Source organism: Cebus imitator, unplaced genomic scaffold (genome assembly GCF_001604975.1).
Source record: "Cebus imitator isolate Cc_AM_T3 unplaced genomic scaffold, Cebus_imitator-1.0 Scaffold8, whole genome shotgun sequence".
Lineage (NCBI taxonomy): Eukaryota > Metazoa > Chordata > Mammalia > Primates > Cebidae > Cebus > Cebus imitator.
In genome coordinates, this window is record NW_016107323.1 from 12,078,127 (window position 1) to 12,097,886 (window position 19,760).

Here is a 19,760-nt window from a genome sequence, read left to right on the forward strand (position 1 = left end):
GATAAGCTTTTTGATGTGCTGTTGCAATCGGCTTGTCAGTATTTTATTGAAGATTTTTGCATCTATGTTCATCATGGATATTGGCCTGAAGTTTTCTTTTCTTGTTGAGTCTCTGCTGGGTTTTGGAATCAGGATGATGTTGGTCTCATAAAATGATTTGGGAAGAATTGACACTGTTTTAAATAGAAAAGTCAGCCCTGCCTTCTCGGTGTTTCAGCAGACTCTAGCCATGTGTCATTCTCTTTCTTATAACTTTTAATTAGGCATGTGAGACCATGTTCCTCCTCTCCCCTAACTGCCCTCAAATAATCAGGTCCCCATTAAAAACAGCTGTGGGGGCTCATTACATTCAGGGCTTCTGGCTTCTCCACTGCACTGATGACCTGGCCCAACTCCTCAGGCTTATCAGACATACTTAGCCATAAATCAATCCACTCCAGCCCCTTTGTCTCCCCCATAAGTGCACTCTCTGGGCCTTGGCAGAAGTGCCCTGGCTGGTAGGTGGAGCCAGTGTGCCAGATGCTCTGCCGTCTTGTAGAGGTGCATCTTTGGTTGGTCTAGTCAGAGCCTGAGCCATGGTACCTGGAGGACCTGACCATGGGGCCAACTGTTAAGGAGCCCCATTTCACCCAGGGTGAATGTTAACTTCAGAGCCATTGAGGCAGCAGTTCACACACTCACTCCTTCCTTTAAGACATGTTTACCGAACCCTTCTTAGGCACCTGGTGCCTGGCTGAGCACTGGGCATTCAATGGGAAGCAAAGTCAGAAATGGCCCTGCTCTCCTAGAGCTTACTGGTTAGCAGGAGAGAGAAACTTACCTGATCATCAGTTGTGATAACTTTTGCAGAGTGAACTGACATGCAGTGGTCTGGGAAGGCTCCTCTGACATTTAAGTCAACGGAGGAAGATGACATTGAAGACAATTCCTAAAGCCCGAGAAGAGCTTTGCAAGCAGAGGGCACCACTGTAGAGGCACTGAAGTGGCAAAGAGTCACTGGGGTCAAGGAAAACACGGTTAGCATTCAGGTCAGAAGGGAGGGACGAGGGTCGAGTTCACCTCTAATCTCAGTCTGACCTGTAGGTGCTAGGCTTTCCTCGCTGCATTCAGTCTCTTCTTCCACTCACCTTTGCAACACTTCTCATCTGATGAGAGCACCAGGAATTGGCAAAGACAGTGGAAGGTGAGAAGGTGTTTCCTACTGAGGCATTGGAAGAGGTGTGAGTGAGGGCAGTGAGAGGATCGAAACCTTCATGATCAAAGTCAGCTCTACTCTTTCTTGTCCCAAAGGAATAGAGACTCATATCCCCTATTAAATATCTCTAAGACTTTTCACGGCCTTGTAAGCATTTCCTCTGGCATCAGAAAGACCTGCTTGAATTATGACAGGGCGAGGAGATGGGCTGCCTCGAGGCAGCCAGGCGCCTGCGTGTTGGACCAACCAGCTCAGCGAGAGGGTGGGTTTGAGGATCCTTGGAATAGCGACAGAGGACGGGCGAGGGGCCACAGGTGACCCCTACTGAGCACGTCTTTCCCAGGTTACCCCTCTGCAATAAATTTTTTCAAAAGACAGTCTTTTGCTACGATCATTAGTTAATGAAAAGGTAGAGCAAATGATTGAAATAAGCATCAGTGTATTCCACAGTGGAAAGACCAGGGGTTGGATCACGAGACCTGGAGAAAAGCAGCAAGGAGTGGCACCTTCCTGAGCCTGAGGTACAGAGATTCAGGCCCCACTCTCAGATGCAGGAACCTAGTGTGTGTGTGCCTCTCCCTCTCTCACTGCAAATGAAGACAACAGGCGGTACGAAACCAGCTTTCTAAGTAAGTTGTTTCACCAATCGAAGCAAACAAAAGGCATCCTTCAAAACAAAAGGCAAAACAAAAAGCAAAAAAGCTCAGCTAGTCTGCCAGGACCTCCTGCTATGAACTGTGTAACAACTTCCCTTTCTGAAAATCTGTAAAATTGTAGCATTAGGATGCTTGTAAAAATGACACGTCGTAGGTGACCAATAAACATTTGCTGAGCAGATGTAAGCCTGTGTTCTTGGAGGACTTACCGTGCACGAGGTACTATGCTCAGTACTTTAAATGTACACTCCCATTTAATCTTCTCAGCAACCTTATGGAATAGTTGTTGCTATCTCCATCTTTCAGATCAGAAAACAGACTCGGAGGCTTAGACTTTGTTCGAGGTCACATGGATAGCAAATGTCATTCTCTGATTCTAAGACTGGTGCCTTATCCTTTGGGCTAGTACGCGTTCCAGTGGACACAGGGTTAGTACTGCCATTTGTCACTCCCAGGCACCCTGCCCTTCTAATCTGTGACTGCCCAATTCCCACGACCTGGGTTGGGGCTTTAACTTCAGGTATCTACCTGATCTGCCTCTGTGACCAAGAATCAGACTTCTCTGAGTAATACCGAGCCATCCAATAGTTGCAGAATGATGCGTACTTTAAAACATCAACTTCTCTCTGTGCTCTCTACCCCCACCCTTTATTGCTGCATTTTTAGAACAACCTCATCTCCAGATGTTTTGCCAAAGGTAGCTGTGGAGTAGGTGCTTACAGGGCCTGTTTGAGCCCCTAATTTCTTCAAGCTCTTCAACCTGTTAGTGCACCCTTGGGGCAGGGTGACAGACAGACATCGTTTAAGATGGTGGGCTTAGGGTAGCACAGTGAGGGAAAGCTGAGAAAATACCTCCCCTTTTTCCTTGTATTGGACAGGCCATATGGAGAAGGCAATTGAACATTATTTATTGTAAAGTGACATAGAAAAAACATTTGATCAGACCGGATGCTAGCTAATTCTGTCCTGATTTATCCATAAACCCAGCACTCTGACCCCTTAACTCCAGTGGGCTTACTCCATCCACTCCTCTATACTTCTCAATAATAATTTAATCCAAGTGGTCATTGACGGGGAGGTCTATTTAGAAAGTCATCTCTTGTCACTAAATTTGCCTTTTAATATTTATAGCTAGGCAAAGTAACAGCAGTACCTATAAAGAAAATGCGGCTGGGGGCAGTGGCTCACACCTGTAATCCAGCACTTTAGGAGGCCGAGGCAGGCAGTTCACTTGAGGTCAGGAATTTGAGACCAGCCTGGCCAACATGGTGAAATGCCATCTTTCCTAAAAATACGTAGAGTAGCCGGGCGTTGTGGTGCATACCTGTAGTCCCAGCTACTCAGGAGGCTGAGGCAGGAGAATTGCTTGAACCCAAGAGACAGGAGAGTACAGTGAGCCCAGATCACAGGCCACTCCTCTGCAGCCTGGGCGACAGAGCCAGACAAAGGAGAGAGAAGGGAGGGGAGGGGGTAGGGGGAAGGAGGGAGGAAAGGAGGGAGGAAGAAAGGAAGGAAGGGAAAGAAGGGGGAAGGAAGGAAGACATTAAGGGAAGGAGGGAAGAAGGAAAGGGACAGAAGAAGGGAAGGAAGGAAGGAAAATGCAGTGACACCTTTCAGATTCAGTGATCTAGATCTGTATCACTGACAAAGCACCCTGCCTTGGACCTGTGGTTTTTCTCAGTGATTTGTAAATCCCAATGTTGGCACTGCCTGTTTCTTACTTAATATGATGCAGAAGCCTTATTATACTCAGTGTAACCTTGGAATTCAAAGTTAGCCATGAACAAGTGGGGCATCTTCTCTGCTGCCAGATTTCTGTCCTGGAATCTGAATATAAGGGGGGAAAGTTGATTTGAATAGTGTGAAATAGAAGCATGGTACAAGAAATAAATATCAACTGGTACTCAGTGTAGCAGAAATAAATGCTGTTCCCCAGCCCATGCACAGGAAATGTGCCCACTGCTGGGGAATGTGTGAGGCCCAGGCCAGGTACAGTGGCTCACGCCTGTAATCCCAGCACTTTGGGAGGCCAAGGCAGAAGGATCACTTGAGGTCAGGAGTTCAAGACCAGCCTGGGAAACGTGGTGAAACCCTGTCTCTATTTTTAAAAATACGGAAAAATTATCTGGGCGTGGTAGTGCATGCCTGTAATCCCAGCTGCTTGGGTGGCTGAGACAGGAGAATCACTTGAGTCCAGGAGGCAGAGGTTGCAGCGAGCTGAGATCACGCCACCATACTCCAGCCTGGGCCACAGAGTGAGACTCTGTCTCAAAACAACAACAACAACAACAAAAGTGGCCCCTCTGGAAAAACATGGAAGCTTAGGCATGTTGTCCTTCAGGAGCCCTGGCCAGTTCTCCCCTTGTTCCTCTTCCTATCATTGTTTGGCAGCGTGTAGACCAATCTTACCAAAATGAGAAGTTCATTAAGTGTATGTTTAGACTCTAGCCAATAATGGACTTATTTTTTTCTTCCGTAGATTATTCCTTAGCGAGTGGTGGAGATGGATAGAAAAGTCGTCCTAAGCCATGTCTTGGTTCAGATATTAGCTTAAGAATTGCTATGCTCAGGGAGTCTAGGAGCCTATAATTGGGGTTGATACCACTTGACTAAACTGACCCAGACATCAGTCACTTTTATTGTTTTTACTTGCTTTCAGCCACAATAATAACACCCCAGACACTTGGTATGTTGATTTTTCTGCCATTTGTTGTGGTTTCCTTTGGTAGTAGGTGACAGACAAGATCTGTCTTAGATATCTAGAGATTAGATATAGATATACATATAGGTATAGAAATGGATACACACATATACACATTATATAAAGGGATTGCTTTTTTCAAATAAGGAAAGCCTTCCATGAGCAGGCAGGACCCTGAGACCCTATCTGTGTCTTGCCGTCTTTTAGAAAGTAGGCGTGGGAGTCAGCCAGTAGAAGGAGTGTGGGCTTTGGAGTCCCATAGCAGTGGACGCAGATCTCACTTAGATGTGTGTGACCTTGGAGAAAACATCACTCTGGGGCTCAGTTTTCTCTTCTTTCCAAGAGAAAAATCCCCTGCTTGACTGAAAAGTGAGGTTTGCATGAGTTGATGTCCTCCTGTAGCTGCCATTCTCCTTATTCTTCTTCTTACGTTGTTATTGTTATTAGTGGCAATCGTGTTTTATTAAAAACCTTTTGTGTGATAGTTTTCATCTGGTATTCTCCCAAGGTGGCCACTCCCCTATTTTTGGAGCTTGGTTTTCCAAGTTCTGAGTTAAAACAGTGTTTCCTCCTACTTCAGAGCTCTCACCTCTGTTCCTTCCACACCAGAAGTGGGAGGAGCAGGGCAGGTGCCTGAGAAGTGAGTCTTCTGACCTCCTTTCTACTGGTGCTGGCTATGATAAGGAGCATTATAAGGAGGACCTCATTCTAAAAAGAGAGGTCGGAAAAAGAACCAGATGTTTACAGAAAATAATGAAAAGTTATTTTGAAGATTTGTCTCTAAATAAAGTGGAAAGTATGAAACTGTTTATTTTTTAAATAAATTTAGGTTATAATTGCAGCTGTCCTCTAATTTTCCAAAGAAACAAATGTAGTGGGGTTTTAGGGGCCAGGAGTTTAGTGTTTCTGATAAGATGATAAAACAGCACAATATTGAATCCTTCACTTTACATTTGATTTTTCTCAGAATGACCACAAAAAGGGTCAGATATAGTAAATAATTTGATCTGTTTTCCCAGGTGTTTTTCTTATTCCCTTGCTGTTGAAATTATTCTCCTTGGAAGTACTTCTCATGTCTTATCTGTAGCAAGTAGTTTTTCATGTTTCTGCCTCTGACAGATTCTAATGTGCCGGTGGCTTCCTGTGTGATTGGAGCTGTTCAACATTACTTTCATGGACTTCACATCTTGCGTCTTTCTCAAGATTTCCAATTGACTTTGTACCTTGTACCTGTATTGCATTGCTCAATATTTACAATGTTAGGCAAACAGAGAGATATTGACCAAAGATGTAGGTCTAATAGCAAGAGTACTAATTAGTTAGAGATACTGGCGTAGGAACTAATTTTATACTTAGGAGTAGAGGTTATGATGATTTGTGGCACCATATGCAACTGTGGGGATTTGAATATTGACAATATCTGAATATGGAGGCCACTTCTGTACTCAACACATATTTACTAATTCAACAGAGGTTAACCTCCCCTTGCTTCAGAGTCTGTGTCTGCAGAGTGAGCATCATGATGCTACCAGAAAGGGGCCCCAATCCAGACCCCAAGAGAGGGTTCTTGGACCTCACACAAGAAATAATTCAGGGCATGTCTGTAAAGTGAACATAAGTTTATTAAAAACGTAAAGGAATGAAAGGATGGCTATTCCATAGGCAGAGCAGCCCTAATGGCTGCTGGTTGCCCATTTTTATGGTTATTTCTTGATGATATGCTAAACAATGGGCGGATTATTCATGCCTCTCCTTTTTAGACCATAGAGGGTATCTTCCTGACATTGCCGTGGCATTTGTAAACTGTAATGGTGCTGGTGGGAGAGCAGCAGTGAGGATGACCAGAGGTCACTCTTCTTGCCATCTTGTTTTTGGTGGGTTTTAGCTAGCTTTTTTTACTGCAACTTGTTTATCAGCAAAGTCTTTATGACCGTATCTTCTGGTGACCTCCTATCTCATCCTGTGACTTAGAATGCCTTAACTGTCTGGAAATGCAGCCCAGCAGGTCTCAGTCTTGTTTAACCCAGCCCCTATTCAAGATGGAGCTGCTCTGGTTCAAACACCTCTGACATTTCCCCCTTACCTTTTATAAGAAAACCTTAATCCTAAAGGTTGCAGGGGAGGTTAAGATCTGTCTTCTGTAACTTCTTCATGCTGAATAGGGGTGATGCCATTCCTGCCTAACTATTGGGTCTCTTGCATTCAGGGTAGAGAGGAGTTCAGTCAGAAAGCATTGATACGGCAAGGGCCATTCATAGCTCTGAGTTATTTTTTTTTTAATTTTATTTTTTATTTTTATCAACTTGCCTTTTTTTCCCCCCCATTTATTTTATTGCATTTTAGGTTTTGGGGTACATGTGAAGAACATGCAAAATTGTTGCATAGGTACACATGTGGCAGTGTGATTTGCTGCCTTCCTCCCCATCACCTACATCTGGCATTTCTCCCCTTGCTATCTCTCCCCAGCTCCCCACCCCTCACCATCCCTCCCCTATTTCCCCCCAACTGACCCCAGTGTGTCGTGCTCCCCTCCCTGTGTCCATGTGTTCTCATTGTTCAACACCCGCCTATGAGTGAGAACATGCGGTGTTTGATCTTCTGCTCTTCTGTCAGTTTGCTGAGAATGATGGTTTCCAGGTTCATTCATGTCCCTACAAAGGACCCAAACTCATCGTTTTTGATGGCTGCATAATATTCCATGGTGTATATGTGCCACATTTTCCCTATCCAGTCTATCATTGATGGGCATTTGGGTTGGTCATAGCTCTAACAAAAGGTGATATCTAGATGATCAATAAGTGCTCAGTTAAAAAAAACATTCAGTAAGCTTGTCCAGCATTTCTACACAAGGAGTGCAATAGCAATGTATTCCAAAACAGCAAAACAAAATAAGTAAAATGATCCCAAGTAAACTAAATGAGAAGGCTTTCCATGAACTGCGCAACTATTGGAACCAAGCTGATATGGGGTTGCTAGCTGATTCCAGTGCATGCCCAGAATTCAGATATTGATCCAGATTTTTTTTTTTTTTTTTTTTTTGAGACGGAGTTTCGCTCTCGTTACCCAGGCTGGAGTGCAATGGCACGATCTTGGCTCACCGCAACCTCCGTTTCCTGGGTTCAGGCAATTCTCCTGCCTCAGCCTCCTGAGTAGCTGGGATTACAGGCACGTGCCACCATGCCCAGCTGAATTTTTGTATTTTTAGTAGAGACGGGGTTTCGCTATGTTGACCAGGATGGTCTCGATCTCTTGACCTCGTGATCCACCCGCCTCGGCCTCCCAAAGTGCTGGGATTACAGGCTTGAGCCACCGCGCCCGGCCTTGATCCAGATTTTTACATTACCCATCCCTCTTGTTTCTTCTGAGTATCGGTCAGAGACCACTGGTTGGTTCACAGGAATAAAGAAGATTAGTCTAAATTGCAGGAAAAAAATCCTTAAAGTCAACTGATGAGACTAGAATTTAATAACAGGTATACCATATTTCTTGAAACATAAGTTTTCTCTCTATGGTTTTTCATTTTTACTAGAGACAAATCATGGTAAGACTGACTTGCTTTAATATACTTGGCCTGATTATTTGTATAAAGTGCAGCAAGAATAATTATTTTTCACATAGGCTTTTTAAATTGCCTTTCATGAAATTTTGTTCCACAGAAGAAATTTCAGATAAGGCTTTGTTTAAAGCCAAGGCTAGCTATGGGTTTGTACCTCAAATACTTATGAATTGAATAAATTCCTCTCCTCATGAGGTCCCAACATAACTTGGGGCTCCTGGGCCTTTCAGAAAGTGACATCCTTTATTTACCACAGGCCAGGAACCCTGTACAGGGACTGTATAGACAGGTATGGGGCTAGTTTTTCAAGGGCTTTTCTTGGCTCTCTAAGTCACGTTTGATTCCTTAAAAGAAAACACACCATTCCAGTCAAAGCCTTGGTAAAACAACCAGTTTCTCCAATTGTGTCCTGTTACAGAAGACAACAGATTCTTACTGCACTGAAGTAAGAATGTTTTCTTTTATAACAGGGCAAAGAACTATATTGCCATAAGTTAAGATACTCTCAAATAGTTTCCAAATTCTGGAGAAATCAGGTAGAGAGAAACAAATATACTCTAAATCTTTTTTTCACAGAAGTATACTGTACTTGATTGTTAAAAGCTGTAAATAGTGCAAAAGAAAAGTTTTCTTGGCCCTGGAAAACAGAATCAGCAATGTTCTTAAGCAAAAAAGTAAAAAAATAAAATAAAAATTCAGTTTTTTATGAGTTCAGTTCATGGAGTTGACTCCTGTTCTGTCATGAACTTTTCAGCTCTCTAGGTGAGTCCTGAAAGTTTTTTTCTCTATTCTAATGTCGCAATCTCCAATGTTATCAGAAACCTGCATTCCATAGCACCTGTCAGAATTGTATAGTACATTATAAACCACCTTTTGAAGTAGATTAAAACAAGACAATTATCTGTGGATGATAAAAAATCTTAGGATAGCCACTATTAAGGCCACAATTGACAAGGAAATTTGGTTACTTCTGTGGCACACAAATTTGATGTAACAATTATAACTATTAATACATATACTAAACTGTGTTAGAATTATAGAAGCTTCTTACAATTTTGAAACACATACCAATAACACATTTATACAAATACAAACCAAAGAAAGCCAAACACTATTTCGCATTTGATAATGCCTCCTGTTATGATTTCCATACCAAATAAGCCAAGTTTTACCTTTGCATTAGTGTAACGTTAATGTTAAATCCAATTCTTAGTAAAACCATATAGACAAATATATTCAGTCTTAATCAGTTTTACCATAAAGTAAGAATTTCATAAACTTTGTATAACCCTTACTTTTTTTTTTTTTTTGTGAGACGGAGTTTTGCTCTTGTTACCCAGGCTGGAGCGCGATGGCATGATCTCGGCTCACCGCAACCTCCGCCTCCTGGATTCAGGCAATTCTCCTGCCTCAGCCTCCTGAGTAGCTGGGATTACAGGCATGCACCACCATGCTCAGATAATTTTTTGTATTTTTAGTAGAGACGGGGTTTCACCATGTTGACCAGGATGATCTCAATCTCTTGACCTCATGATCCACCCGCCTCGGCCTCCCAAAGTGCTGGGATTACAGGCGACCCTTTACATTTTTTAATGAAAGAGCAGATCAGTGTTCTAAGAAAACATATTGTGCATTTATTCCAGTGTTCAATTTACAGAAAAACTGAATAATATCTCTTTTACTTTAGTCAGTGTGCACACACAGCATTTCTTTTACAATTAATTTTTTACAAACCTTCCACAACTCATTCAAACTTTTGGCTTTATCCTAATTTAAAATAGTCCTTTAACCCTTTAATCTAGGCAGAAAAACACATTCCCATGACTTCTTATCTTTTTACCAAAAGTGTGTTTTACTTTTATACACCCTGCATGTAGAACTGTTTCCTTAGTAGTCTCAAGTACATGTTACAGTGTTAACTCTTAGCAACTTTTACTTTTAGTAAAAACCTTGGTAAGTAAGGGATTTTAATTATATGCTAGGTGTCGAGCCTAGGACACCATAAGGTGTCTGACTTTTTCCAGCATAGCTAGAGGGCATGACTCTCCGCATGTCCCCAGGCCTTATCTAGAATCTAATGCTCCAAAATAGGTAAGCTGAACAATTTTCAAAAGTCAAAGAAGCAGTTCATGACCTTAAAACATTTAGCAAACCTAATATCTGACCTGCATAATTTAGACCAAATGTTTAGATTTTTTAAGATATTTTTATTTTATCAATAATCTTTAAAACTGTCTTTATTTCCCAAAGATTGCTCAAGTCACCTGAACTAAATGACATTATACTTTTTATTTTTCTTAGAATATTTTATTTAAGCACCTATCATTTTTAAGCCAGAGTTCTTTCATATTGCACATACAACACATATAAATACACAAACAGGCTGAAGATAAAGGACTCCTTTCCTAAACCAGGGATTGAACCCTGAACCTATGCTGCTACTGTGAAAAGAGAAAGCACGGCCACATGGTTACAAGGTCAGGTTTCCAAGGACATACAAGACAGCAGGAAAATGTCATTCAGTTTTTGTGTTTTTTTTTTTTCCAGTTTATGCAGCAAAGTTTTTAGTTGGGCCATCTTGAACAGCAGGCTTATGGGAGTCCTAGGTTGGCATTTTATCCTAGACTACCACTCTTTTATGACAGAACAATACAGAAAGACACACAAAGCACCCCAGATTCACTGCAGTTTAAGACTAGCCTCATGAATCCTTTTTCCTATTAATCAAAACTTTACAGAGGATTTTTACCTAACAGAGGTAAATCCTACACAGAGGACTTTTACCTAAACAGTGACTTTTACCATCCCTTCAACCTGTTTGTACAGAGAGAGAGAACGAGAGGGAGGGAAAGAGAGCGAGAGGGAGAGAGAAAGAGGCTAGAAGTTTGACTGGTAAGAAATTCTTACGCTCTTACTGGCATGCCAGGCTTCTGGGTTCCCTTTCCCTGGGCAGCCCTAGTGACCTGGCTGGCTGCACCACAGCCCTAGGAGCCAAGCCACAACACAAAGGAAAATTACCTTTTTCCATTCTGCCCAGAGCAAAATACATGCGACAAAACACAGACATTAGCCCCTCTGCTTAGTGCCCAGTATCAAACTGGCAACACTCATACTTGCCGTCCATTGGGCCTCATCACTGTTAATCCAACCTCCCACCAGGAGTTTCAACTTGGTGCCTCTGGGCAATATGGTGGCCTTGAGTTACAGAAAACATAAAGGGAAAGGAGAGAGAGGAAAGCATTGCCTGACACCGGGTGGGGAAGGTGAAGAGCTCAGCCAGACCAGAGGAAGACCCACCTATTGCAGTCAAACTGAAAAGTTTAGGCTGCCACTTGTTGGTAGTGAAGGGATCTTCTCCAGCAGTCTCATCAGCTCTCAAGTTTCTCTTTTTGGGGGGAGGAAAAAACTCCCTATGTCCCATTGTCCTATACATGTCTCATCCTGTCATCCATAGCCCTCAGCAAAAAATGCAAGACAGATTAATCCAAAGAGAATAGTAGTTAACATTCCATAGTGCCAAACCCATTCTTAGCCAAGAGGAGCTTTACTGAGAGGCTCCTCTAACCCCCTAAATCCTAGGAAGGACTCTAACTTTCCTAAGTTGAGCCTTGAACGCAAGTCCGAGCAAGTGTCCTTGCCTTTCATTAATAGGAGCTTTTAACCCACTCTGTCTTAGGAGAGATTCTAACTCCCCTAAGTTGGGTCTCTAACCCAAGTCCATTCTTTACCCAGGTTGATGCACCCCACTTACCCAAAGTCAGCCAATTGGGTCGGGGGTCTCTTCTGTATCATCCCTTTGGGATTCACCAGAAAGATGTTACTGCAAAGGGTCCTGATGCAGACCCCAAGAGATGGTTCTTGGATCTCATGTACGAAAGAATTCAGAGCAAGTCCATAAAGCAACTTGAAAACAAGTTTTGTAGGAAAGAAAAGGGATCAAGAATGGTTACACTGTAGGCAGAGCATCCCTGAGGGCTGCTGGTTGCCCATTTTTAAGGTTTTTTTGAAATTGTAGGCTAAACAAGGGGTGTATTATTCATGCCTCCCCTTTTTAGACCATATAGGGTCACTTCTTGACATTGCCGTGACGTCTGTTCACTGTCACGGCGCTGCTGGGAGTATAGCAGTGAAGATGACCAGAGGTCACGCTCATCACCATCTTGGTTTTGGTAGGTTTTTAGCCAGCTGTTTTACTGCCACCTGTTGTATCAGTAAGGTCTTTATGACCTGTATGTTATACTGACCTCCTATCCCATCCTGTGGCTTAGAATGCCTTAACTTCCTGGGAATGCAGCCCAGTAGGTCTCAGACTCATTTTCTCCAGCCCCTAAAGATGGAATTGCTCTGGTTCAAATACCTCTGACAGTGATATTTAGGTCAGCAAGGATTTGTCTATTATGACCCAATGTAGGCTAAGTTAAAACTCATTGTAGTACTAGTATAATCTAAGGCATTACTGTCCAAAAGAACTTTCCACAGAGATGGAAATGTCCAAAAGTGTAGCCACTAACCAGAGGTAGCTGTGGAACCCTTGAAATGTGACTTGTGTAACTAAGAAACTGAATTTTTAGTTGCTTTTAATTAAGTTGAAATTAAATTTAAATTTGCATAAGGCTGGTGGCTACCATATTGGAAACACAGCTCTGTGAGATTGTTTCCATAATGCTGTCTCCTGACAATGGGGAAAGTTTATCGAGACTCCCACCAAAACCAAGGTAGTTTCCCTGAGGCCGAGGAGAGCTTCTTCAATAACAAGGTTGTGAACAGGTTACCCAAGTAATTCTTCTGATTCCTTTGTATGATCACGAGAAGCTCTGCTGTTCACCATAGCAGCCAACCCTTTTATAAAGGCTGCTAGCAGGGCTTTTAATTTTCTGTTGATTCTGCAGTCACTGTCTAGTAATAAAGGATGGACCTTTCTGACCAGCTCACTGCTGCCCTTTTGTGCCTAACCAGAACCAACCCTGCGGATAGGCAAATATCCCAGAAAACATCAGCCCGGTGGTGGCCTGGAGCTAGGCGGAATTTAGCTCAGAGTAAAGATATGTTACAAATTAAATGTTGCAGTCGGTATGTAAAGCTGCAATAAATAGAAACTGAGTTACATCAAGGACTGAATTAAACCTTAAGTTTAAACTCCACAGCACTATAATTAAAACTTAGCCTGTAGCAAATCATTCACTTGAGATTAAAGTAGTGTGGGGGAAGCAGAGGTTTGGGCTTACCTTGCTTTCTACAATTTATAAGTATGAGCTACCAAAAGCTAACAGCCCTGCCCCCAAACCCAGCTCCCAATTAAAAACACAGTTTGAAAACCTTTAGGAGGCCTGAGGGGCCCCTTTAACAGAAGTCTGCCCCTTCCCCCCTGCCTCAGTCTATGAACAAATTAAAAAATATTACCTGGTCCCCTGATGGTCCTCTGAGCTGACACGGTGTTTTCATTAATACATCATTAGAGTAATGACATTGTGCTGGCATTTTGCTTTCGAAATAGCCTGCACTTCAACCGCCAATACAGGCTCGGGGGCTTCTGTGCACTTTGTTCCTGGGAAGTATTATTCACGTCATATAGAGGAAAAAAAAAAAAAAGACAAACTGTAACTCATCATTGTTTAATGCATGTGCTTTTTATCCCAATCTGGATCATCCAAGACTTGTTCGGTGTTTTTTGTTTGTTAGTTTTGCAGAGTGAACACCTGGGTTATCTTAACCATGGCCTTAATGCCTAGAGCCAGCAGGTTTTTGCAATTCCCTAAAAACAGTTGCCTTCCAAAAATACAGGTTTCTCTCGGGTTGGAACTACGGCGTTCCGTTTAACAGCAGTGTGATGGCCTGAAGTTGAAGCTCTTGTTTTTTTGTTTTTAATTTTCTAGACTGTGAACTGTTACCTCATAGACAATAATGGATTTATTTTGGTGTCTGAAGACTACACACAGGTGAGTGAAAATTTTCTACCAACTCAAAGTAAGGAGCTCAGAATGTGCTTGGGTTAGGGGGAACAAATTGTGGTGTTAAAACTTTGAGACAATGATCTTTATTTAGGAGGTAATAGCAGGAGATTATAAAACCTTATTTCCATCCCTCTAAGAATGCCACAGTCTGCTTCTCAGCAGGCCCCAAAGAGTTCTTACCTCCCAGTGGGGGGTACAGGGGGGTGACAGTGCCCAGGGTCTGTTCTCTCACTCATAAAATGTTCAATTTATAGAACTCTTAGCCTTAGAGTTGTCTGTGCCACATAAAGAACTTTTCCCTCAAGGGTGGAGTGCCTTAAATAGTTTGTGCAACTTTCAGATGATTTTTCCTTCTGATTTTTCACCTTCATATGCATGTACACACATACATGTATGTTTCTACATAATGTTTATGGCTTTTTTCTGATTTTTGCTTTTTAAAAATCAGTTATCTGAGTTCAGGGATTAACAGCTTGGGCTCTCAACACCAAGGGACAAGGGTCCAGAGATGGAAGAGGAATATTCTCATTTGACTGCACCATGTGCAGCATAGGGGCAGGAGGGAGACAGATGAAAAGAAACCAAGCTGTGAGCTTGAGCACAGAAATCTCCACTCTGCCTGAAAATCAAAATAACTGTTAAAGTCAATGGTATTGTATTTGAGAAACAGGTTTTTCCATTCAGATTTGCTGCATTAAAACTTTTCCTGAAATTAGAAATGACATTAACGTATAAAAAAAGGTAAAATACAAACAAGTTTAACAGTGCATATAATAAAGTAACACCACCAGAGAAGGAAGGTGGTTGCTGATGTCAGCGCTCTTTCTTAACTAGTTTTGGGATTATCAGCAAGTTCCTTAACTTGTCTGAACCTCTAGATAGGTTCTGTACAGTGAGGACGGTTGACTATATAAGGTTTCTTCTAACTCAAATATTTGAGTATACCAATACATTATAATGAAGTCCCTTGTAAATTATTTAAAAGTCTTTAGTAGCCAGCAGTATGCTAGGTTCGTTGCTTAATTAGTTAATCATCCTCAAGTGTGGCTTTTTAGGGTCTGAAATGAATGGTTTGGTGATTTGTAAACAGGGGCTCCAGGAAAGTTGAGGAACTGTGCTTTCATTTCCTCTCTTATTTTATGAGAATGTTATGGAATTTTCAGTGCGCCTTGCTTACACTGTTGAGACTCAAAATGCCCATTCCCAGTCTCCTGATGCTGAACATCACTAGACAGGGGACAGTCGATGGACATTAGATGAGATGAATGGGCCTATGAAACAAGGCCAGTCCCTGAGACAGCAGGAAAGTCCTTTGGCCTATAGTTATATGCCCCTTTGGCTGGGAGGAGGAACATAGGCATTCAAGAATCTATGGAGCAAGAACCCAAATAAGTTGTCTGGAAGGAGGAGCTCTATTCTTCTGCTCTACTCATGTAGGGCTGAGATAGGAATGATCCCAGGGCTCAGGAAGGATACAGTGGATGTCTTCCAGGGGTGAGTCCCGGACCAGCCAACAAGTGATGGAAACAGTGAGTGAGTCTGTTTCAGCCATGAGCAGCCATGACCACTACAGGTTCCCTGCTCTGTCTCTCCATGGAATAAGCCTGCAGTAGACCCAGTGAGCCTGCCAGCCTGCTTGGCCTGGGCTTGTTTGATGTTGTCTGACTTCCTGTGCCCCAATTAGGATAATTCTTCTCCATCTAACAACCAGTTTCATTGAAACTGGCATATTTATACACACGAAATACAAATGTCCTTGCTCCTAGCAGTAGTACACGCCCATAGAGTTTTCAAAAGTATCCAAGTTTCCCTGTAGTGAAAAAGGAAGTGCTCCATATTCAGTCAGAGAAATGCTGTTTCCTTCTTCCTCCTTTTCAGCTCCCTGTACATTTTGCCAAAGTTTTTGTATATATCTTGCTGCCTGAAAACTCCCAGGAGTGTGGTTGAAGTCACTCAGTTGCAATGGAATTGGGGTTTAGTTAATACAAAGCCTAAGGAATTTATATAATTTGGATTCGTATTGCAGTGCCCTCCACCACCTACTCACAAGCTATAAATCTTCAGAGCACCCAGAGCAGAGATGGGGCTTCTCTGCTGGGCAACACTGGCTCATTCCAGCATGTTGGCAGAGAAGGCGGTTGCTGCAGGCTCTGTTCCATGCACTTCATACGCCCTCCCCCACGGGACACCTTGCATGATAGTGGCTCCAGAAGTTAAGAGGGCATGCATGAGGATGTTAATCCTTCATTCCACCATTCAAAGTTCACAAATCTTGGCAAGCACCAAGAAGTAGACTTACAAAAACATCAGCCTGGTGGCGTGGAATGACTGCAAAGCTTCAAATGACCTTCAGACAGCCTCAGATGTGGGGGAAGGCCATTACAAGTCTGATTGGCCATGCTGCCTCCTCAAGGGGCTGGATAGTCTTACTCTTGGTCAATGTGTCAACTGCCTATGACAAAATGAAAGTGATCCTCAGAAAGTGATTCTGAGAAAGGACGGATTCTCAACTGCAGGAAATTTATAGGGCTGATGAAGTGGACTGCTATATTTCCCTAAACAGGTCATCCAGGAATTATAAACAATTATTTTTATTAGTGCTTAGGAAGCCCTCTCATAGCCTGTTTCTGCCTATATGAGTAGTCTTTTAATCACAAGGGATTATGTGCAGATTACTACCTACTCCATCCAAGGGTAGTGGAGTATGTGTGTGTGCACATGCGTGTGCGTGCATGTTTTAATTTCAGCATTCAGCATGAGTTACCCAACCCCCTCCCATGTACTGTGGAAGCGTTCACATCTGCTCACTAGTTTGCTTTGTAATCCTATAACTTCTCATGACTGTTAAAACCTTTTCTACTTTCCTGAAAACCTGCCTTTTGCTCCTCTCAGTTCCAAGACACAGACTGTGTCCCTTTACATTTCTTCTCTCCTGTTTGGCCACATTATTTATCTACACCTCCTCATATGTCTTCTTCCCCATAGACTGGAGACTTTTTTGGTGAGATCGAGGGAGCTGTGATGAACAAATTGCTAACAATGGGCTCCTTTAAAAGGTAAGGGTTTTATGGTCCATTGCATTCCCCCCAAAAGTTTTCCTAAATAAAATAAAACAAACCAAGGTCAAATAAAGCAAGCCCAGACTTGACCCCGTAGCTGGTTTTTACTTGTGTTCATGCTCCAAAAGATCTTGCTGAAATTCGATGCCTCTTGCCTGAGTGTTAGGGGCTTAGAAACTCAGCTCACAATGAGTTTCCTGTTCACCCAGCAGAGAGTTTATTGGAGGCCAATATTGAAGTAGGAGGCTGCACTGTGATATGATTGTGTCAGTCTGAAGCAAGTCACTGTGAAGAATTAGGAAAGGCTTTCACCTGGCCAGAAGGGTAGAGTGTATTTCGTCTCCTGCTGATGAACCTGGGAAGCTTCCTAGAACTCTGGCACTTAGGGATGAAAGGTGATATTTAGAGACTTCTTGATGTCATTTTAGAAAATCAAGTGAAAATTCTCAAAACCCCCTCTTGATGGAGGTAAGTTTAAGTCTGCTTCTGGAAGAAAACCTAGATGATGCCAAATTCCATAAGTGGCAGGTACCGACTACTCATCCAGGGGTGAGAACTCTCGCTGACCCCGAATAAAGCTTGTGTAGAACAGCTTCCTCATGGCCCCATGTCCATCATGGGCAGAGCAGCCACGCTCTTGGGAATACCTGCACTTCTGGGTAAAGACATCACTCAATGAGATCAGCGTGTTAGAATGTCTCCCTGGGGTCTGTGCTGTCTCCCCTACCTTGGCCTCCCAGGAAGAATGTTAGCCCTTGAAGTGGTGTTTTAATGGGCATATTTGATGCTGCTAAATATATAATGGCAGGGAATCCAAGGATGGCCCTCCAGTTCCCTGAGAGATCCATTGCACATTGGCGACCAGTAGGTAGGCAGGCCCTTGGTTTGTTACTCCCCTGCAGCTGAATGGCTAGGAAGTGTTAGCTCAGGAAATCAAACTTTTAAGCCAGTCAACAAGACCAACTGAGCACTTTGCTGAAAGCAGGGAATTCAAAAATGATGACCCAGTTTTTGAAATTCCATAGCTTATTTGTGCCAGAAGGGAGGGAAAAAAAAATGATATAAAAAACTGACCTAGCACCAGCACTTCTTCCATCTCTGACACGCTTGCCGGTTCTCAGGCCTGCCTGTAGCAGATCGTCCCCTCCTGCTCCTTTCCCTTAAAAAAAAAATTCAAGTACAGTTTTCTTCTTCGCCAGGAGTCGTTGTACACATGCTTGAAAACTCTGCTTGGATCTGAGCTGCCTTGGCTGTGGAGTTTTCCACGACTTCTTCAAGCTTCCTGCGGCAGCTCCTGGCCTGCCATCCAGGGCACCGCTGACTTTTCCTATCTTTATGTGGATGTGTGCATTTGTATCCTGTTAACTTGTTTTCAACTGGGTTGGGGGAGGAGACAAAAGATGAAGAATAATCGCACACATGTTTCTCATTTGAAAGCACATTTTTCAACTTCTTTAACAAACCTATTTTTTTCCTCTCCCTCTTGGATATTCCTTTCAAACTGTTTGGTGGGAGAAAGAGAAAAGCTGTAATAGAATTTTGAACCTCTGGTCTTCTCCTTCATGTGGGTGAAAGTACAGTTGGCATGAATCTGGAACTTTCTTTTACTATAAGAGTAGCCAACATAATTGAGAAAATGGCAGGGCTAGAAACTCAATTATTACATCAGCTGCTGTCATCCAGGAGCTAGTTGACAAACCTCCTGGGCCTCTTTGAAGGCCCTCCTCGTTGGGCCAGTAGAACATTGAGAGTTTGAGTTTTGGAGTCGGACAGACTGGGGTCAAATCTAGGCTCTGACATTACCAGTTGCTTGACTTAATCAGGTTACCTCTCCAAACACTGGCTTCTCTACATGGAAAATGACAATGACAATAATTGCTTCCAAGGGTTGCTGTCAGAGCTAGTGAGATTATAATAAGCATAAAGTTCTTAGCATAGATCCTGGCATATATGAAGAGCTTGATTAGTTGTGAGCTGCAGCTGTGATTTTTGTCATTGTAGATCTTTGCCCCGTCTTGGATTTGCTTTCCACTTGGCACCAGGTATCGCTTCATCTACATTTACACCTTGCCTGGCAGGCTTCCCATGACACCTTATGATGAGTCTCTAGTGTTGGAAGACCATAGTCCTTGAAATCACACATTTGGGTCCTTGCCCTTCCCAGAATGCAGGGCTTGCTCAGAGCATCAGGTTGACAGTCCTGTCATTCAGAGAAGATCTTTATTTCAGAAGCATTGAACAGATATAGTTGGCTGTAACTGACAGCACTGTGGGTAAAAAGTCATGCACTATATTGAATTGAGCCCACCCCCAAACATGGGTTACATGAAGCTGCATTGCTTTGGTTAGCCCAGGTGAAACTTGGGATCAGTTCACTGTGCTGACCACTCATCTCAGCATCTTGGACAGCACTGGAGTGGCCCTCAGTTTCTTTATCTGATAGGCTTATACCCAATCCTAAAGAAACAAATTTCAGGCTGGGCACAGTGGCTCACACCTGTAATCCCAGCACTTTGGGAGGCTGAGGTAGGTAGATCACTTGAGGTCAGGACTTCAAGACCAGCCTGGCCAACAAGGTGAAACCCTGTGTCTACTAAAAATACAAAAATTAGCTGAGTTTGGTGGTATGTGACTGTAATCCT

General features: G+C 42.9%; 1 protein-coding gene across 2 annotated transcripts in view; it reads left to right on the forward strand.

Annotated features, from left to right (window-relative positions):
• LOC108314525 (voltage-dependent calcium channel subunit alpha-2/delta-3) overlaps positions 1-19,760 on the forward strand; it is an 823,636-nt gene that overhangs the window by 720,527 nt on the left and 83,349 nt on the right. For both annotated transcript variants that reach the window (XM_017543458.2, XM_037743848.1), the window contains 2 exons: positions 13,982-14,044; positions 17,045-17,115. In XM_017543458.2, coding sequence (XP_017398947.2) covers positions 13,982-14,044; positions 17,045-17,115 — 134 coding nt within the window. The remainder of the gene's footprint in view (positions 1-13,981; positions 14,045-17,044; positions 17,116-19,760) is intronic.